The sequence below is a fragment of the Crinia signifera genome, chromosome 11 (genome assembly GCF_055691185.1).
Source record: "Crinia signifera chromosome 11, ASM5569118v1, whole genome shotgun sequence".
Lineage (NCBI taxonomy): Eukaryota > Metazoa > Chordata > Amphibia > Anura > Myobatrachidae > Crinia > Crinia signifera.
Window position 1 is genome coordinate 6,930,143 of NC_139227.1, and position 22,716 is coordinate 6,952,858.

Below are 22,716 nucleotides of genomic sequence, written 5' to 3' on the forward strand. Positions count from 1 at the left end.
TATTGCACTATGGGAGAACAACCCAACAAACATCAAAACATACAAACTCAACACGTTTTAATAGCCAAATAAAATACATGGTCTTTGTAACATTACGTAGAATGTGGCGATACAGTGTACTACTTCTATGGTGTAATTCTCCCCCTATCCTTAGCTTAGGCTGGTTCTAAATTACATGGACAATCATAAATGACAGTGGCGTATAGGAGTAAGCGGCAGCTAGTCCGAGCCACCGCAGGCGGCTTTTAATGATAAATGCACAACCACGAGCGTGTCGTACTTAACACAATGTTACATTTTAAACCTCATGACCAGTACTGCCGGCAAGTGGCACATGCTTTGCAATATATCCCCCCTTCTCAATCTCCGTGTCATACTGCCAGGGTCAGCCAACCAATCAAAAATGAGAATTCTCTCAGCCAATAATTTCAAAAATATTCAGCAGCTGTATCCCGCGGACCGGCAAAATGCGACTACAAGATCCCAGCCGCCGCTGCTCCGACGGACCCTGCTGCCTGCCACTATGAGCTGCCTGCCTTTCACCACCACCTGGCCGGACCCCCGCCGCACATCGGACCTGAGGGGACATCAAACTGAGCTTTTTGGGCAAATTTCATGGCCCGATTAGTCGAAATCGGCCCTAATCAGCTCAGTGTATGGGCACCTTTACAAGTCTCAATACAGCAAGTGTGAACATACACTGAGCATTGATTGGCTGACTGTAGGCTGTACACAGATATTGGAGTGCTATATACACTGAGCTGCCCATGTAGGCCTCATGCAGAATAGGATCACACTAAGTGCACATTTGCACCTCAGCAATTCCATGTCCAGACGTATTTACCCCATGTGCATTCTAGGTCGATGTACTGGTTATCCTGCTAGCGGTGTACCGTCGATAGAACATTCCCATTGGTCATCAGCTGATGTGCTGCACATCAGATGGGCCGACTCTGCAGCCGTCAGAATGCAGGTGAGTGATCTGTTGTGTGTCCATACACCTGATCCTGCAGTCTGTTCGGCAACATGATATATATTGCATTGGTTTTCTGGTCGGCTGAGATCGGCCGCCACACACTACAACGATTTTTGGGCCGATTGTCCGATTTTCGACCAATCGTCCGATATATCGGCCGATATTTTTTAACCGATAATCGACAGACTATCGGTAAAAATCGGCCAATATATCGGACGATCGGTTGATAATCGGCCAAAAAATCGCTCTAGTGTGTGGGGGCCATTAGAGTTTGGATGGTGAGGAGTCCCAACCGAACCTTAAAGCAGAGTGCAAAAATAAAAGTTGTCGGGTGTTTGTGTACAAAGAATGGTAAACGGACCATTAAAAAAAAAAAAAAAAAAAAAAAAAACATACAGCAACAATGTGTGAAAAGAGAACATTCTCGCGGCCATTACACCAGCAGGGGTCTGGACCTGTGACACCTACATGTCAGAGCTGACAGAGATTCATCATATCAGGAAATGTTTTCTGATCTTTAAATGTCCATTGTTGGCGACCCTGTATGAACGGTCACCTTATTGTACTTAGCTGAGTGACGTAGAACCTGGTAGATGTATTATGTAAATGTCGTTATGGGTATATGAATGCAGAGAAATGTTCTCCCCTGTCTATATTGGCCATACTATGTACATACTCACCATTTCATACACCTGCAGCCTGCAGATGTCATCGCCCATACACCACCAGCAGGGAAAGCTCTGTTCCCGGCTGTACATGGGAGATCTGGCAATAGTAGGGAGATGTTGTACATGCCCAGCGGTGGGGAGAGTTTTCAGTCACCCACTTCGGCAATTAAGATATTTATACATCTTGGTACTACAACTTCCTGCTCTGCTTCGGTAAAGAGGAAAAGTGGGAAGCTAAAACGCAGAGACACAAATACATTCATACTATTTATTTATAGATATGTGACCTTACAAAATTATAGAAGGATGTGCATTGAGTGGAAACTTCCACAAACCAATTACCCCCGAGGTGGAAAAGGAACTACATGGAGCGATGCTATATTGCTCAGTAAGATCACTCACCACACAGCGCTGCACAGCGATGTGAGAACTCGATTACGGTAAGTAGATTTATCAAGCATGCTGGATACTAAATCGCACGGGCTATTGCTATGGCCCCTACACACAGAGATGTAGGGGCATTTTCTTAGCAAAATTGCCCTGTGTTTAGGCCCCATTAGAATATTGGGAGTGCATTCATGTATAAAATTACCAACATTTAGTTGTAGGTTCATGGTCAAAATGAACAAAGGTTCGACTACTTGCATTAGCAAATACCAGGGGAGGCTCCAGATTTGCCACTGCAGCACCATTCAAAATTCAAATAGGGGAGCCACACCCACTGCCACTCCAAACTGATTCACTGGAAGTGGGTGTTTCTCCGCTGATTGAATTTTGAACGGTGCTGCAGCCCCGCCTCTGGAACCGTCATTGGTAAATACCTATTATCGACTGACAAATGTCAAATATCTTACCATGATGATGAACACCACTGAAACACAATTTGTAGAGAAACTGTAGAGCCCAATATGAACAAGTGCTACTGGAGCTAGCATAAAATCCTCATGGGGAATCTCACAAACCTGACAGATCAAAACACTTTGGTTTACCCAATCCAACTGCCTTCTCCTTTCTTTTGTGCTTGTTCCCCGGTCGGAGAGAGCGCAGGCTTCAGATTTATGGACTAGGTCTAGGACAGTGGTTCCCAAACTGTGTTCCTAGGCTCCCTGGGGTGCCTCAGGACACTTGCAGGGGTGCCTTGGGTTGGTGGACCAGGATGAATTCATATTTTTAATGGTCAATGTAACAGGCAAAACTAGTGCTGGTGGCTGCCAATCATAATATATGTGGACAAACAAATCCTGTCCCTCACCAGATAACTGTGACATATAACCACATTGCACTAAATTTAATTTTAATTTTTTAAATTTCTCAATAAGAAACATTTGGCCTAGGGGTACCTTGAAAACATTTTGATGCTCTAGGGTGCCATGATTCAAAAAAGTTTGGGAACCACTGGTCTAGGACATTTCTATTTACACTATTTACCTATGCTTCTAAAAATGAAGAGGTCATGTGACCCATATCAGCCAATCAGATTATGTCTATCATTTCTCTATTGCACGCTACAAAATAATACACAGAATATGACTGATTGCTATGGGTAACCACCTTTTTGGATTTTTAGAAGCTTTAGAAAAAAATTACCCCTCACACTCTTCAAACAACACTGATGCTGAACGAGTTCCCGGCTGGCTATCGGTACTAGCAATACTTCCGTACTTGTGTCCATCAGCCATACTGCTCGCATATACTAGCAAAAGGAAATTTGTGTTCACTCGCCTGCCTGCCGAGTTACGATCACCAAGCAATTATACAGTTTTTTGGAGCCTCCAACCATAATTTGGCGTGAGTTGCTCGAGACAAAAACCTTTTGAAGAGCTACTAAAATTTTTGAAAAAATAAATAAATCTGCCTGATAACCAAAAAATTCCCCTTACACATTATGCCACACACTGTAATGCTTATTACATTTTATGCCAAACATAGCAATGCGCTAGACACAATATGCGGCACAGAGTCCCATAGTAAGGCTTCTAATTAATTTTAAAGGACAAGCCCGTTGCCCAAGGTGCAATGCTCGTAGCCAGGGCTTTCATGGTATCAGCGCCAAGAACTCCCGGCACTTCTGGGTAATACTGAAGCGCTGTACTTCCTTTCAAATGCTAAATGTCAAGAATGACCTCAAGCGTCTGTATCCTACAACGCAGAGAAGGTGGCAGACGCAGGAAAAAAAGAGGGATGGGCACTTTGTGGTCGAACTACTCAGATCGCCGCAGGCAAGCTACCAGTAGCTCGTGCGCGACGGATTGGCGACCGCGGGTCTATGGGCTCAACACATGGGGGTTATAATACAATGTTAGTGAGAATGTAGACAAAAACTTGTCCTCTGCACTCATCTTACCAGACTGTGGAAAGAATAGTCAGGTCTCAGAGCCTCCCTGAAGTACACAATGAACAATTCCAGATAATACTTTTCTATTTCACCAACCTTAACAATTCCGAAGGATTGATTGTGAAACGGATGTAAAGCAAAAAGAGAAGGACACTGTGCATGGAACTAGTTTACGATGATGGGATATATAAGATGGGAGGTCTACTGAAGGTGGGATGTATCCCATGAATGTCAACATTTCCGATGTCAGCATTCTGCAGAAGTCAACCTTTCAATATCTACAACTTAATGGAGCAGATGCAACAAGCTTCAAAAGTGATAAAGTGGAGAGTGCTAACAGCTCTCCTGGGATGCAGGCGGCTCTAGCAGCAAGCCAGATCGCAATTTACACAAGCTCCGAAGACACAGTCCTGGCAGTCTCAGCCGAACAGTTTCAAAGGCCTTTTCTCTCTCTAATGGACAAAGGGCCTTATTCTAGTTCACTCTGACAAAATCCTTCTTAGATGGACAAAATCATGTGCACTGCAGGGGGGCAGATGTAAAATGTGCAGAGAGAATTCGATTTGGGCGAGTTATTTTGTTTCTGTGCAGCGAAAATACTGACTGCTTTATTTTTACACTGCAATATAGATCTCACTTTGATGTAAAACCCCACCCAAATCTAATTCTCTCTGCACATGTTACATCTGCCCCACCTGCAGTGCACATGGTTTTGTCAATCTAAGAAGAATTTTGTCAGAAAGAGTGAACTAGAATAACCCCCAAACTGCACTGCAGGTGGGGCAGATATAACAGGTGTTGAGAGAGTTAGATTTGGGTGGGGTGTTTACTTCAAACTGATATCTATATGGCAGTGTAAGAATAAAGCAGCCAGTATTTTCCCTGCACAGAAACAAAACAACTCAACCAAATGTAACTCAACCAAATGTACCTCTGCATGTTACATCTACCCCACCTGCAGTGCACATAGTTTTGTCCATTAGAGAGAGAATTTGCTTTTGCAAGTGAACCAGAATCGGGCCCATCATCATCCGTGGAACTCTAATAGAGCAGTCCTTCGAATGGTCAGGGATCTGAATTTTGTTTTATCTGTTACTAGACTCTGCTCTGGCAGATCTCATTTTATAATATCATTTCATGTGAATAGTCAAATATATTTCCTCTCTGCTGATATGTTCTAGAAGGCATTACGGGAAGATGTAGCAAACCTTATTACATAGGACAAATGGAGAATTAGCCATGGTGGCCACCAACCCCATTTATAACTATCATTTCTAAAATGTATTGCATAGTTCTGATTGGTTGCTATAGGCTTCTTTATCTCCCCATAAGTATCTTAGCGGTCATTAATTGCACATTTCCCATACTAATACGAGGGAGGAAAGAGGACTTGTGTGGGGGACAGAAGTAATTTACCATTATGGTTTGGGGCGTCAAATAAAAATGCATTCATTACAATTAACCATCACCATTCATTTGCCAGATTTGCCGAGAGAATCTCTGATGTACCGTTGATGGCTGCTGATCAGCATTTTTGAATGGAGATTCGGGCAAATGCGGTACATATGTAGGGAACGCTTTACTGTAAAATACTGTGGATTTCCTCCTAAGAAAACCTCCCCTTTAACTGGGGGACACAGATGGAGAAAGTGACCAGAGAGAGGCCTGGAAGTTATATAGCTTTGTATTGCACTGGAGACTTGCGTTGCCAGTGAATGTTCATAGGATAGCGAGCATCCCAGCCTTATTAAGAATAGGCATATTGAGGTTACCCAGCAAGCTGCGCTAAACAGATGGTATGGAATACATTCCCTGCCAGCCAGCTTACCCTACCAGCGCTACAGACAAATCAGTGTAAGGGGAGTATTCAGCAGTATAAAAAAAAAAAAATGGCACATTTTGGTCCAGATGTATCAAGCTTCAAAAGTGATAAAATGGAAAGTGATAAACAGCCAGCCAATCAGCTCCTACTTGCCATGTCACAGGCTGGGTTTGAAAAATAACAGGTAGGAGCTGGTTGGCTGCTGGTTTATCACTCTCCATTTTATCACTTTTTGAAGCTTGATACATCTGGCCCTTTGTCACTTGTAGGACGAATTTACATGTCCCCTATAATTAAAGTTCTGATTTTTCAACTGTCGAAAAATCCAGCATGGTCGAAAAACCCATGGATCGCCAAATTACTTGCCGATCCACTGGATTTCTTCGACATAGCGTGCGTTTTTAAGTGGTTTCACCAATGCAGTGTCTAAAACAAAAACCACATGAAACTGCATCAGCGAAACACGACTAAAACGAAACAATTAAATAATAAAGTCAGCGTAAAAATTGTACTTAACTGAATATCTTTATTTGGGCCAGATGTATCGAGCTTCAAAAAGTGATGAAATGGAGATTGACCAACAGCCAGCCATTTAGCTCCTAACTTCATGTTACAGACTGGGTTTCAAAAAGGACAGGTGGGACTTAACTGGCTGGTTGTTTATCCTCCCCCACTGTATCAGTTTTTGAAGCTTGATACATCTGGCCCTTTGGCTCATAGCCTTCTCTTTTTAAACTCTGAAACAGTGTAGTAGAATTTCCCTAAAACATACAGTATGGTCATTCCTGATGACCGAAATGTAGAAATAAACTTTGGATTGACTTTCTTTATGTAAAACCAAGACTGCCACCACACGAGTTAACAAAAATGATATATAAGACAAACGGACAAGAAGACCATTACCTTTCCCTGTGAAGTCATACGTCTCCTCTCGTGGAGATGAAGATGATTGGATGACATGATATTCCAAGGATTAGGATGTTGATGGGTGTTAAGAAGATCATTTGGGATATTTATCGGTTCTTCAACACAAGTCTCAGCATCCTGATGCTCTAGCACAGCATGGGTCGAATTGGAGCTGTCTTGGGCATACGTTGCTTCAAAATGTGGCAGTAGGTCTTCCTGTAGCAAATCCTCTGGATCGAGCCCTGTGAAGGTCTCGGATTGAGAATCCACTTGTTGCAAAAGGTTGTCTTCTAAAGGTGAAAACCCATTGCTTTCCATATGATCATTAAAGTGGCTCAAACGAACAGAAGAACCATCTTGGGCTTGGAAATTAATGGACATAGGTGACATTTTTGTTCTGTTATAGTTACCCTGAGGATGTGAAGGATGTACCATCTGGAAATCGTTGGGTTGCAGCTGTTCGCTAGAGTTAAGAACATGTGGACTAGGCTCCTGCTTGACTTCCAGATCTGAAAATCCTGGGCTTTCAGTAAAGTCAGACAGAGAATGTGTGGCATGATTTAGGTGATTGTTAGAGAAAGGATAATGAGTAGAAAACGGTGGCGTAGCATTCACAGAACAAGGCGCTGGAGAGTGGCTATCAAATGTGTTCTCATGCGGCGTTCCAACTGGATTTCCACAAAAGTGTAAGGACGTTGGGGCTGCTTGAGAAAACTGTTCTAAAGGCAAAGGATCTGGTTGAGTTGTGTTGTTAATCATGGTTTGTTGAGCATTAGAAGTTCTATGTGGTAGAGAAACATTAACATCCATGAAATTTTTTGGTAGGTTCAAGGGTTCCTGACCAGTGGTGATACTGTTCCTATTGTGCTGCGGCTGTATGGAGACCCTCTGTTGCTCGCTAGACTGAAACAAGGCAAAATCATGGTGCGTTACAAATCCTTTACTTTGCTGCATAGGCTGAGAGTGTCCATGTTGGTGGAATGGGGAGCCATTCTGGCTTTGAATACTTGTGGCAGTTTGGTGTCCCCACATGGGACTTCCGTCATCAGGAAACATACCATTGCCTTGGCTTTGTGGGTGTATCGGAGAGCAGCTGAACTGTGATCGCGGAGATAGAACACTCTGAACTGGACTGTTATAGGCCTGGCTTACTTCATGTAATTTAACAGAATCAAACTCATTGAGTGTATCAAACTCACTGATCTTTTGGTGCGTTTGAGAATCTTGCACATGATTCAATGAGTCAACATGAAGAGGTTCAAACTCTGCTCCAAGGTTTAATTCATCAACCAGAGACACTGGGTCATGTTGAACAAATGCATCATCTGACAGGCCTAAAGTTTCATCGAAAAGGTGTGTATCATCAAAAAAATCCATCATGGGATCAGTCATATTGATAGATGTAGATAGTAGGACCACGTCATTAAAGGTTGCTTACGTCATGATCCAAGCCATGGTGGTGGTGTTCCTCCAAAGCAGATATTAATCATGACTACATAATTATAGGACCTAAAAATAAACAAAAAGGGGGGAAAAAAATCAATATCACCTGGAAAATATGTATGTAAAACATCTCCTTGATACATTTTTATTTAGTTTAAAATAAAACATAGATCAAATATCTTGTGTAGTACAAAGTAGTGAATAAAAAAAAACCAGAAGGAATCATGGGAAGCCTACAACCAGGAGAGACAATGGAAGGGGGTATATGGTTTAAATAACAGAAGCATTGAAGGAACTATGGGAGCTATATTGTGGTGAAGAGTCATTTTCTCTAGAGCAGTGGTTCCCAAACTTTTTTGAATCATGGTGCGACAGGAGTAACAGCAGCCTTAGCCCAAAATACATTTAGGAAAATATCAAATTAAAATAGCTTTTATAGGTTATCCTTCGGTTCAGGTATGTGGCGAGGGACAGGATTTACTTATGTTTGTACACATATTTTACGACTGGTAGCCACGGGTTATTGTCTATTACATTGACCATAAATAATTTGAATTGGTCCCGGACCACAAACCCAAGGTTCCCCAGGGTGACCAGGCACACCGTTTGGGAACCACTGATCCGCATTCGGGAAGTCTGCAGGTTCATGCTGCAAAAAGGGCTAAATATTTACCTGCACACGTCAGGTACACACAAGGGTAGAACATGTGCGGTAATTGGTTTCTGATTGTGCTAGGTAGGAACTTATAAGTTGTCAGCAGTGTGATTGATCGAAAACTAGCTGGCCAGCCACTAGCTACAGATGTGCCCTCCATTACTCATGTTAAACAGCCCTTCTTGTCATGCCTATTTCATATGCAGCTGCATTTGCACACAGAATATATTTATGCTGCATATAAATTAATCAGCAAAGCTTGATCATTTTATTCGCATAGCATTACGAATATGACTTTTTTTTTGGGGGGGGGGGGGGACGTTTGGCACTGGCAGTTAAGTGGGAGCCACCAGTTCTCATACAGTTTGCTGCGACTCATTACGTCTAGAGATTAGATGAAGAACGCAGTTGTACCCCTGTTTAGTTCGCCACAGGGTTTCAGAATAATATTAAAATTGCTTCATCCGCTGTTATTGTTGCCTTTGACGTACTTTATCATAATACAGGTTGTTGCTATGGCAAAGCATTTGTTTAATACCCCTTTTAGACATGCAACCTGGCAATTACCTGGCATTTTGAGTGCTGGGTAATTTTGCCGGGTGCAGTCTGACCCCCTTTCACACATAGCAGCAAATTACCGGGTTAAAAACGGTCAACCCGGTAATTTGCTGAAAACACAGGTTATTTGTGTCCTGTGAAAGGGTCTACCAGGGTCACAAATCCCGGGTTGACAACCCTGGTAAAAAGCAGGGTCAGTGACCAGAGATTTAAGACCCAGGTAGACCCTTTTAGAACGGCTTCACCCGGTAATTTGCGGTTATGTCTGAAAGGGGTATAAACACTGTTTTTCACAATATGTATGTAAGTCAACATGATACAACGACCTAAAAATAGAAGGTAGACTGTGTACAATGAGCGGCTGGGGACAAAAAGATGCAGCTCAAAAAGATTGGAAGAAAAATGATGTGCAAAGATGTTCTTTATAATACTCAAAGCATCAGCTCTGTCTATATAGGAGAGGAGGAAGAGGTCGAATATTAATTCCCCAAACTAAACCACTCAGAAATTGTTGTTTTATTGTATTATTATTATTTATTAAAAGTAAAAAATAAAAAAAAGAGATATATATATATATATACACACGGTATTTCATAATATATTGAGCAGGTATGCCATCGCCAAGCGATCGGACTAGGTTAGGACTGATGGGACCTGACCAATAGGGTATTCCCTCTTACTGTCCATAACTGCCTGTTACTGTCTGTCATGACGCTTCCATAAACCAGGTCTTACCATCTGACCAGGAACAACTCTACAGCTGTGTATGCAGTGACACACCTCCTGACTGGTGTCAATGACCATTGACCAGGCCTCTGTATTGGTAGCTTACCAAAAGGTGGAGCTTGGAGATGCTGGGCTCAAACCACCTTGCAAGCATTGCTTAGAGGGTACAGCATACAATGTTTCAGCAGTTCCACATCTCAAGATGTCACAGAAGATGTACAAATTCTGAGGCTCGGAGGCCTACTTTTTATCTCAATCCAACACACAATAACACAGTGGGTAATTGTGTGTTGTGCCAGTTACATATCATGCCCCCAGTAGTGCCAGTTACATATGCCCCCAGTATTGCCAGTTACATGTCATGCCCCCAGTAGTGCCGTTACATGGCATGCCCCCAGTAGTGCCGTTACATAGCATGCCCCCAGTAGTGCCGTTACATAGCATGTCCCCAGTAGTGCCAGTTACATAGCATGCCCCCAGTAGTGCCAGTTACATAGCATGCCCCCAGTAGTGCCAGTTACATAGCATGCCCCCAGTAGTGCCAGTTACATAGCATGCCCCCAGTAGTGCCAGTTACATAGCATGCCCCCAGTAGTGCCAGTTACATAGCATGCCCCCAGTAGTGCCAGTTACATAGCATGCCCCCAGTAGTGCCAGTTACATACCATGTCCCCAGTAGTGCCAGTTACATACCATGTCCCCAGTAGTGCCTGTTACATACCATGTCCCCAGTAGTGCCAGTTACATAGCATGTCCCCAGTAGTGCCAGTTACATAGCATGTCCCCAGTAGTGCCAGTTACATAGCATGTCCCCAGTAGTGCCAGTTACATAGCATGTCCCCAGTAGTGCCAGTTACATAGCATGTCCCCAGTAGTGCCAGTTACATAGCATGTCCCCAGTAGTGCCAGTTACATAGCATGTCCCCAGTAGTGCCAGTTACATAGCATGTCCCCAGTAGTGCCAGTTACATAGCATGTCCCCAGTAGTGCCAGTTACATAGCATGTCCCCAGTAGTGCCAGTTACATATCATGCCCCCAGTAATGGCAGTTACACATCATGTCTCCCAGTAGTGCCAGTTACATATCATGTCCCCAGTAGTGCCAGTTACATATCATGTCCCCAGTAGTGCTTTTAGCCAAAAAAAAAATATTTTATTTTTTACTTTCTGGAATGTATCGTTTTCGGAATAATTTGGATAAGGGATACTCAACCTGTAAATATATACAGTGTGGACAATCTGACACATTGGGTGAATAGCGGAAAGAGAACAGTGGGGTAGTTGTATGGAGCAGTGAAAAAGAAGTGTGCCAGTGGTGACATTGCTCATGACAACAAATCTGTGAGAGATGTGCAAAATATCTACTAAAAATGCCGGAGTCGCTCACATTTGCAATATAAATTCAAATTGTAAAAAATGGATTTAAAAAAAAAATAAATAAAAAAAATCGACGATATCATGTTATAAAATGGTATGCAACAGCTTGGGGGGGGGATAAAATTGAAAAGTGATAATGCACCAGCCAGCCAGCTAGCTTCTAATGCAGCCCACACACGCACCGATTCCAGCGTGCGATCTGGGCTTAACTAGCACACACAGCATCGCATCGTATGCCTTGTGCATACGATGTGCATGCGATGCGATGCTGTGCTAGAAAAAGCTAGTACAAAAAGTATGTGCAGCACATACTTTTTGTACTGTACGATGAGGTGCCGCGGGAGCGCGCACCCCATCGTACAGCATCGCACCGCCGGCATCGGCGCGTGTGTGGGCTGCATTAGTTACAGACTGGGCTTAAAAAATGACAGTTATGAGCTAATTTGATCACCTTAGATTTCATGTCTTCTCCAGGCTTAATACATCTGCCCCATTGACTCTTGGTTTTGCGCACCTCTTTATTAATGCATTATGCCACAAAGCCACTTAACACATCAAAACAATTAACAGTGCAAACGCTTCCATGGTTCTGCATCTTCCATCTTCTCTTTTTCCATACCCATGAATTATACACGATATTGATGATCGTATATCTGCGGCCTTAATATCACAAAACATTTACACACTGACGGTATCTCTGCAATATAATTACATACAGAATACATGGCAGGCATTAGGAAATCATTCACCCATGGCAAACCCTGATGGTGCCCGCACGGTGCGATTAGCGAATGCATTTTTACTTCAAAACGCATTGCTTTTAGTTTACCTCACACCAGGTTTGTTTTGGCTTGCGATGCGCGCTCCCGCAAAGTTCGTATTGCAAGCCAAAAATGATGTGCAGCCAGTACTTTTTTCAACTAGATCGCATCGCAACTAGTTCAGATCGCAAGCTTATCGCATATGATTTCAACTAGATGTGATGCAATCCAGTACAAAATGCATCTGGTATAAATAGTGTGGGGCACCTTTAACTAGTCCGATTTCACCCAATATTGATGGAACGGGCCAAGAAATCAGATGTGCTCTGCATGTGCCGGAGCCGTAACGCGCACAAGCTGTGCTCTGCATGTGCCGGACCCGTAATGCGCACAAGCTGTGCTCTGCGTGTACCGGACCCGTAATGCGCACAAGCTGTGCTCTGCGTGTACCGGACCCGTAATGCGCACAAGCTGTGCTCTGCATGTACCGGACACGTAATGCACACAAGCTGTGCTCTGCATGTGCCGGACCCGTAATGCGCACAAGCTGTGCTCTGCGTGTACCGGACCCGTAATGCGCACAAGCTGTGCTCTGCATGTACCGGACACGTAACGCGCACAAGCTGTTCTTTGCATGTACCGGACACGTAATGCACACAAGCTGTGCTCTGCATGTGCCGGACCCGTAATGCGCACAAGCTGTGCTCTGCGTGTACCGGACCCGTAATGCGCACAAGCTGTGCTCTGCATGTACCGGACACGTAATGCACACAAGCTGTGCTCTGCATGTACCGGACACGTAATGCACACAAGCTGTGCTCTGCATGTACCGGACACGTAATGCACACAAGCTGTGCTCTGCATGTACCGGACCCGTAATGCGCACAAGCTGTGCTCTGCATGTACCGGACCCGTAATGCGCACAAGCTGTGCTCTGCGTGTACCGGACCCATAATGCGCACAAGCTGTTCTCTACATGTGCCGGACCCGTAATGCGCACAAGCTGTTCTCTGCATGTGCCGGAGCCGTAACGGGCACAAGCTGTGCTCTGCATGTGCCGGACCCGTAATGCGCACAAGCTGTTCTCTGCATGTGCCGGACCCGTAATGCGCACAAGCTGTTCTCTGCATGTACCGGACCCGTAATGCGCACAAGCTGTGCTCTGCATGTACCGGACCCGTAATGCGCACAAGCTGTGCTCTGCATGTACCGGACCCGTAACGCGCACAAGCTGTTCTTTGCATGTACCGGACCCGTAACGCGCACAAGCTGTTCTCCGCATGTGCCGGAACCGTAATGTGCACAAGCTGTTCTCCGCATGTGCCGGAACCGTACTGCGCACAAGCTGTTCTCGGCATGTGCCGGACCCGTAGTGCGCACAAGCTGTTTTCCGCATGTGCCGGACCCGTGGGTGTCTGCAGATGTCCCATGGTGTATATTTAAGCACATTCGCTGCATGCAAGATTAGTAATAAGGTCCATCTCTGTGGCAGTATCCTGGCCTATGCTACGACAGGTAATAAAATACACTTAGTGCTGTAGCAAAGAAACCAAGTTCTGAAACCGCACGTGATAACGTGACTGCATGTCAGCGCTCACAGCGCTATTCCCCCAAGGCTTTACACAGGTCAATATATTGGAGCCCTCAGGAGTGATCCTCAGTCATCATGATGCATTAGGCTTACAGGCCTCTGAATCTGAGCGATCCACAAATTATCTCCACAACGGTATACCACCGCATGCTACCAGAGATTGTACGCCGCAGTTAAAGAATTATTTATGAATCAGGTGCCAACATTCTGATTGGTTGTGGAACAGAAAGAACTTTTAAAAACAGAAAACTGTGGAGTTCCAAATCCGAAATGACAGTATCCTAACAAAGTGCAGAAAGCCACACGGTAAATGCAAAGCGTTGTCCTATTTTGGCTCTGTACTGCAGGCTGCATGTAGCACTGCAGTGCAGAAAGATACAATATACTATGTGTAATGTTATCTATCGGTGCGGAGATGGAGGCTGCACAATAGAGTCTACCATGGGACATTAGCGATGAAAATCAATGCAGGTAATGGCTGCGCAGCACTCACTTGGCTGAAGTATTGGAACATTTGCACCTACAAAAATCCTTGTAATGGGTGTCTAAGGGATACATCAATATACAACATATAATTAACCATTTCCACCGACTACATACAGTATGCTAAATCTATATGGTAAAACTGACCACGGATGGAAATGTCGGCGTACACAAATGATGACGGAGGGTATTGTGAACAGTAGAAATAGGGGAGAGAAGGACGAGAGACAGGAGAGAGAATGAGGGGGAAGTATTACACACACATATAAATACAGCAGCTACTCTATAAATCCTCCCTGTTAGTGGAGGCCGGTTTAGTAGAATAGATAAAGAGTTGGACATAGAGAGCGCTAGATGACAGCCATCACCTTACCGTGAAGTTTCACAGTGGATACAGAATTTTTTTTACAAAATTTATAAAAATCTGTATTTAAAAATATATAACATAAAAGGTATGTCAGACACTGTATGCATTTGAATGATGGTTATATGATGGCTTCAAGATGGAACAGAGATCCAACGCGTTTCATCTAAAACAACATCTTCAGGGGTTATTGATTCAAAATAATGGGGTTTTGCAGATAAAAATTGTTTTGAAAAAAAACTTCTTATGGCGGACGTTTGGTGACGTCCAACGTAATCACGGGAAGACCATAAATATTGGACCATCCATGTGTTTTATAAGTGGACCAGGTAAATAGTAGTAAAACTCTCCAGCACCCAAATCTAATTCTCTCTGCACATGTTACATCTGCCCCCCTGCAGTGCAAATGGTTTCTTCCATGTGAGAAGAAATTTGCCTTTGCGAGTGAACCAGAATAAGGATCTATATTCCTTTAAAAAACAAACACAAAAAATAATAATAATTCATATTGGCATAACATAAAGAGGAAAAGACTTTGAATAGGGAAGTCCCCCCCTGTTCACAGATCCTGGCGCTAGTAAAAGAAGCAATAGGTACAGTATAGCTTCACAAGTAGCTTGTATAATACAATAATTGTATTAAAACTTCTAGGTTGCCGGCTGCAGCAAATGTAAATGAGACTGCTAATGTCTAAGGATGCAAAAATGGGGTTTTACACTTGCGCTGCTGGGTCTAGTGTGATAGCCTGTGAACCGTGCTGAACAAAAGGACACCTAGACACACTTGAGATAATTATAGCAAAGTTTTATACATATAATAAAACACAATAAAATTTTTACATATAGACAGACAAGTACTTTTAAAAAGCAGATGTATTCCAAAATACAATTTGGTTTAGATAACAAGATATGTTGAGATCAGCAAAATTATATATATATATATATATATATATATATATATATATATATATATATATTATATATATATATATCTATCAAGTAGCCCACTCCAATGAGGCCACAAACTGGAAGTAATTAAAGTGGGTATCTCCAAGAGCAAAATAAGGTCAGTAGTAAAGCAGCCGGTCTGTTAGTAGCAGGAATCAGGTAGTTAGCTGGTGGGGGGTATGAGGGGGGGAAGCGTAGGTCAGAGCAGGTAGATATGAGCAATGGACAAGCTGCGTGAAGCCTGTTAGCGCATGCAATGCCAGGAGAAAACAGTCAGGAGACACACTCAGTCCGTTGTAATATGCTCACCCTCCTTGTTGGTAGTTGCTGGAGGGAACGGGGAGCCTGATGGTAGGGAGGCTCAACCCAGTGCACGTAGTGATGCCGCGTCCGCAGACGGGTGCTCTGCTGTAGTGACCGTGTCTGGGAGCCTGGAGGTGCTGCGGCTCGACCCGAGATAGTAGGCATTAGAATGTCCCTAAGTGGGGATTCCTGTGGATTGTGGCTGGTGTTTGTTGCCGTATAATCCGGGTTAGCGTTTAGCTGAAGACGCTGTAGATAGCTGCTGCTGGCTCAGCTGAGTACGGAGCGTACGCCGGCTCCAAGTTGGAGATCGTGACCTCAGGGAGGGCTTAAAGCGGAAGTGACGTCAACGCGTTTCGTTCCCTAGGAAACCGGGAACTTTCTCAAGACAATCTGGCGTTGCATGCGCTAACAGGCTTCACGCAGCTTGTCCATTGCTCATATCTAAATGCTCTGACCTACGCCTCCCCCCCCCCCCCCCTTCCCCCTCATACCCCCCACCAGCTAACCACCTGATTCCTGCTAGGAACAGACTGGCTGCTTTACTACTGACCTTATTTTGCTCTTGGAGATACCCACTTTAATTACTTCCAGTTTGTGGCCTCATTGGAGCAGGCTACTTGTTATATATATATATATATATATATATATTTTGCTGATCTCAACATATCTTGTTATCTAAAAATTGTATTTTGGAATGCATCTGCTTTTTAAAAGTACTTGTCTGTCTACATGTAAAAAAAAATGATTGTGTTTTATTATATGTATAAAACTTTGCTGTAATTATCTCAAGTGTGTCTAGGTGTCCTTTTGTTCAGCACGGTTCACAGGCTATCACACTAGACCCAGCAGCGCAAGTGTAAAACCCCATATTGGCATAACATGTGTTCGGACAATATGCCCCCCCGCCCCCCCCCAAAAAAAAAACCTGCCAATGGTTACCGTTAGATTAAAGAAGAAATCAATAAAAATAAGAGGTTTTTACACTAGTAAAAATGTTACTGTAAATCATACTAGTGGGTAGAACGCCTGAGGGCATACCTACCAACTGTCCTGCTTTTCACAGGACCGCCCCGTTTAGTGGGTTGGTCCCGCATCCCACCCGGGGCTGGCAGTGTCCCGCAGCGGGGGTGGGGGGCAGTTGGGCATTAAGTGAATAGACGCTGCGCACAGCGGGGAAAACGGGGCGTGGTCTAATTGCGGCCAATTTGCACATGCCAAACCTCATTAGCATAGGCGATGCCCCCTTTTTGGATGCTCTCGGGGCAGAGCCGCGCGAGTGCCCCCATTTCACATCAGAAGACGCTGAGAGGTATGCCAGGGAGTAGCCTCTAACGTTACTTTATCACTTTACGATTACTGATGTGTTCTGATTGCAATGCTGGATTTGTGTTACAGAGCTCAGGAATACTATAGGCAAGGACGGGATTGAATCCAGCATAACACAGGATAAAACCCAATATGAGAGGGGAGGGAGAGCAGGGTATATACCTAAGCACACGTGAGATCACTATAGGCCCTGTATGTATTACAGGGGGATGCGGTTAATTTCCCGGCGGTCAGGATCCCGGCGGTCGGAATCCCGACACTGGAATCCCGACCGCCGAAATCCCGAAACTTTCTCCCTCCGTCGGTGTCCACGACACCCATAGAGGGAGAATAAAATAGCGTGCCGAGCGTAGCGAGCCCGCAAGGGGGGGCGATCCATGTCCCCCCCTTGTCGGGATTTCGGCGGTCGAGATTCCAGTGTCGGGATTCCGACCGCCGGGATCCTGCCCGCCGGGAAATCATATCGGATCCACAACAGGATATAAGTCCATGTTACATAGTTACATAGTAGGTAAGGCTGAAAAAAGACTTGCGTCCATCTAGTTCAACCTGGTATAGATATCCATTGCTGATTTGGTAGGTTCTGATATTTTACAGACAGATTATATTTCTTATTTGTACCCATGGACGTTTTTATCCAGTAAATGTTTGTCCAACTGAGCCTTGAACGCATTTAATGAGCCAGCCGTTACCACCTCTCTGGGAAGAGAGTTCCAGAGTTTGACTGTTCTGACCGTAAAGAAATTCTTTCTACTAGCTGAATGAAATCTTTTTTCTTCTAATCTATACTCATGCCCTCGCGTCCTAGATTCCTTTCTAGTAGAAAAGAGGGTGCGTGACAGTTCCTTATATTGGCCCTTGATATACTTGTACATGTTGAGCATGTCCCCCCTTAAACGTCTCTTTTCCAATGTAAATAGTCCCAAATTGCTTAATCTCTCCCCGTAGCTTAAATTCTCCATTCCCCTAATAAGCTTTGTTGCTCGCCTTTGGACTTTTTCTAATTCTATGATGTCCTTTTTATAGTGTGGGGCCCAGAACTGTACTCCGTACTCGAGGTGAGGTCTCACCAATGCTTTATACAGTGGCATAATTACCCTTGAGTCCCTAGTTTCCATTCCCCTCTTAATACATGCCAGAATTTTGTTGGCCTTTTTTGTAGCTACATTACAATGGGCACTACATCCTAGATTGCTGTCTATTTGGACTCCTAGATCCTTTTCAAGTATGGAATTACCCAGTTCCTCTCCGCTAAGGTTGTAACTTGCACACTGGTTGTGTCTCCCAAGTATACCATGTGGGTATAGTAAGAGGGTGGTGCTACCAAGAGAGTCAGATGTCCGGTATACAGAAAGTGGAAAGGGAAAGTACTCTCTACAGTGTGTATGGTCAACCACCAATGGTTGAGAGTCACAAGGTCGACATTGATACGGTCGACAGGGTTAAAAGGATCACATGAGTTTTTAATGTTTTTAGGGTGTCTATGTACCTTTTGACCATGTCGACATTTATACCCTGTCGACTTTTTGACCCTGTCAACCATTAGTGGTCGACCAAATGTCTGTCTTGAGTTATTCTATGATCAGTCCGGATGCCCCCTTTTGGGGCACTGAATACTAATGTATGTACAGTATATTTCATACAGAGAGGCAGATGTAGGGCTGTAGCTATGGGGAGGAGGGGATTCAGCGCACGGATACTATGAATATGTATGGAGGGCCCGCGGTGCTATGCGCCCCCATCCATATCGGTGCGGCTATCTCAATGATAGCAGGCAGATATACAGGGCAATCATCTCATACTGCGGAGGGAGAGAATGTCCATTCAGGACTGCCGCAGGCTGGTTCACAGCCTGCTCAGAGACTAGTCCATTGGGGATAGCCTTGAGGAATAAGAGGAATAAACCCCCCTTCTTCTGGTCCTTTCCCCTTGTGTGAATGGTATTATATGACTTCGGGACCGTGGCCCCTTCCCCCTCACTTCACAATGTCTGTTTTGTTGATGTCTTTCTGTGTGTGTGTGTGTGTGTGTGTGTGTGTGTGTGTGTGTGTGTGTGTGTGTGTGTGTGTGTGTGTGTGTGTGTGTGTGTGTGTGTGTGTGTGTGTGTGTGTGTGTTCCCAAACTTTTTTGAATCGCGGCACGCTATTGCAAGGCACCCCAAGGCCAAATGCTTCTTATCGAGAAATTCAGAAAAAAAATATTACATTAAGTGCAAGGTTGAGTACTAGGCCCCCAAAAAATTTAGAAAAAAAAATTAAATTAGAGATTGTGTTTATATGAGATCCCGAGGTTCAGTTATGTGGTAAAGGGCAGGATTTGCTTCTGATTTTACACATATTATGATTGGCAGCCGCCAGCACTGGTTCTGTTCATAAATAATTGACCATAAATAATTTGAATTGGTCCAGGACCACCAACCCCGGGCACCCCAGGGAGCCGCGGCACACCGTTTGGGAACCATTGGCCTACACCAATTCTTTATTAGGGATGCAGTTAGAATCCCGGTGGTCAAAATCCTGACACCGAAATCCCGGCACTTTCTCCCTCTATGGGTGTCCACGACACCCATAGAGGGAGAATAAATTAGTCTGCAGAGTGTAGCAAAATCCCCCTTGTCGGGATTTCGGCGGTCGCGATTTTGACCACCGGGATTTCGTACCAATCCCCCTTACTATGCGCTCAATTTTTTTTTTCTTATGTCTGTGTGGCTAGTCTATAAAATATTCTGTAATATGGGCCCGATTCAGTCAGTTGTGATTTTGCAAAACATCTCAAAATTACAACTGCTGGCATTAGATTGCGGGGGTGCCCATCACAGGGCAAGGCTGCCCCTCTCGCTGGGTCCCTATTTGTGATGTGCCCGCAAACTTCTGCGGGCACATTACTTATCGACTGTCCCTTGACTGTGCAGCCAAGCCAGACACAGGCCGGTCAAGTTTGAGGTCGGACTTGCTGTATGTGCAGTCACAAGCCGCCACACCCCCGAGTATTTCGGACGTGCCTGCTTTGTCCTGACTCTTCCAACAAAAAAAAAACACAAGAAGGTCAGTTGCCGTCACCCCAACCATTACTGAAGCGGAGATCTCCTGTGATTGCCGGGTCAGGGAATGCGCTTTCCATTGCGCACAGATGAGCAGAAGTGCGGTTTCCACACTCGCACATCAGGGTCTGAATCTTGCCCTATGTCCTTGTCTGTGACGACTGCAGAGCACCTTGGGTGAGATATAATTGGCTGTGATTTTTTAGACAGCAAAACATTTACAGCTGAAAACCACACATGTAATAGGGTGCAAATTATTATTATTTTTTTAAACGGGAGCGTGTGGTTTCTTGCAAAATTAAAAATAAATAAATAAAAGACACAATGGCACCCCACCTGAGCATAACCAGCCCTGGGCTCATTGAGCTGGTCTTGGTTTCCCAAATATCAGATATGGGGGGAGTGATGGGTCCCCAGTATTTAAAAAAAAACAGCACCGGGCTCCAGACCCAGATCCAAAAATACAGCTGATAAAATGACTGGGGGTCCCTGTATTTATCATGCCACAGCCAGGGGACACTTTTTACACAAGGTCCCCCACCCTTCACATGAACACTCTAGCTCCGCTTCCCCTCCCCCTCCCCAGCATGAAGGGCATTAAAGGGTCCGCTGGGATGTGTAGTCCCACTGCATAACCAATGTTACAATAATTACACTCATTCACCCAGGACAGTAGAGCTTTATTACATACACACAGGCTGCGTCTCCAGTTCGGATTTAGCATTTTGTTGTACCTGCTAGATCCTATTAGAGAGGAGGACAGACCATGGGACTGCGCTGATTCATTCGCGCAGCAGTGCTCATCGCTGGGCCATACACACTGGGCGGCTTTCCTCCGGCCCGACGTTAACGGAGGGGGGGCAGCGTTGCATAGCGGAGCGATGTTGCGGGAGTGCGCACCAGTGCTCATCGCAGGGCCATACACACTGGGCAGCTTTGAGCTGAAAGCCGCTCAAACCTGCTGTTTTGAGCGCTCAAAGTCGCCCAGTGTGTATGATCCAGAGAGAAAGAAGAGGGTTTTGAGGGACACGGCATATCTTACTGATGCAAAGAGAAAGGAGGAGGTTGGAAGAACACAGCCTCTCACACGGATGCAAAGAGAAAGGAGGAGGTTGGAAGAACACAGCCTCTCATACTGATGCTGAGAGTGAAAGGAGGAGGTTAGGAGAACACAGCCTCTCATACTGATGCAAAGAGAAAAGAGAAGGTTATGAGAACACAGCTTCTCCTACTGATGAAGAGAGAAAGGAGGAGGTTAGGAGAACACAGCCTCTCCTACTGATGCAAAGAGAAAAGAGAAGGTTATGAGAACACAGCCTCTCATACTGATGCAAAGAGAAAAGAGGAGGTTAGGAGAACACAGCCTCTCATACTGATGCAAAGAGAAAAGAGGAGGTTGGAAGAACACAGCCTCTCATACTGATGCAAAGAGAAAGGAGGAGGTTAGGAGAACACAGCCTCTCATTACGGATGCAAAGAGAAAGGAGGAGGTTAGGCGAACACAGCCTCTCATACGGATGCAAAGAGAAAGGAGAAGGTTAGGAGAACACAGCCTCTCCTACTGGTGCAAAGAGAAAGGAGGAGGTTAGAAGAACACAGCCTCTCATACTGATGCAAAGAGAAAGGAGGAGGTTGGAAGAACACAGCCTCTCATACGGATGCAAAGAGAAAGGAGGAGGTTGGAAGAACACAGCCTCTCCTACTGATGCTGAGAGTGAAAGGAGGAGGTTAGGAGAACACAGCCTCTCATACTGCGGCATTGAATACTGTGACAGCGAGGGCTGGCAGCGAAGGCTCCAGCCCTCCGGAACACGGCGACAGTGCAGCGAATCCTAAACAGGATTCGCTGTACATGCCGATTAATGTAATTAAAAAATACTGCCCATGGAGAGTCGCATGGACGGCCTGCCCTGCCCTGCTCGACAGGACGCTCTCCAGTACAGGGCCTGCTATACTCTTTACGGGAAATTTACTAATATGAGAGTTCTATTTCCGATGGGATGTTGTTTTGGGCAACCAGACACTATTATCTTCTAGAAGGTGCAAAATAAATTAGTAGATCCTGATTGGTTACCCACAGCAACATCCCATGTGAAGTTGTACACCCATCTAAGCAGATTTTCCCCTATGTCTAAAATATGCACCTCATTGCTGAACCCTGCAGGGGGAAGGAGGCCTTACATTTTGGCCGCACACTGGAGTTGACCCACTGCCAAGACAGTGAGAAAGCCTCTTCTACCACATTGTCTAATGTCACTGGGAAGAGATGACGAGAACAGGGTCATGTCACCTCAGTCTGACTCTGCAAAAACCATGTGCTGGTATCATGGACAAAGATAATTCGTACAATGCCAAATATTGCATTGGTTCTAAAGTCCACAGAAATGAACGCCGGACAGATAGTAACCTTTTGTTCCTGATTTTAGCAGCAA

General features: G+C 44.7%; 1 protein-coding gene across 4 annotated transcripts in view; it reads right to left on the reverse strand.

The window, feature by feature from the left end:
* Positions 1-22,716, reverse strand: part of CHD9 (chromodomain helicase DNA binding protein 9) — a 178,055-nt gene that overhangs the window by 148,274 nt on the left and 7,065 nt on the right. For all 4 annotated transcript variants that reach the window (XM_083165333.1, XM_083165334.1, XM_083165335.1 and 1 more), the window contains exon 2: positions 6,705-8,216. In XM_083165333.1, coding sequence (XP_083021459.1) covers positions 6,705-8,099 — 1,395 coding nt within the window. In that variant the 5' untranslated portion in view covers positions 8,100-8,216. The remainder of the gene's footprint in view (positions 1-6,704; positions 8,217-22,716) is intronic.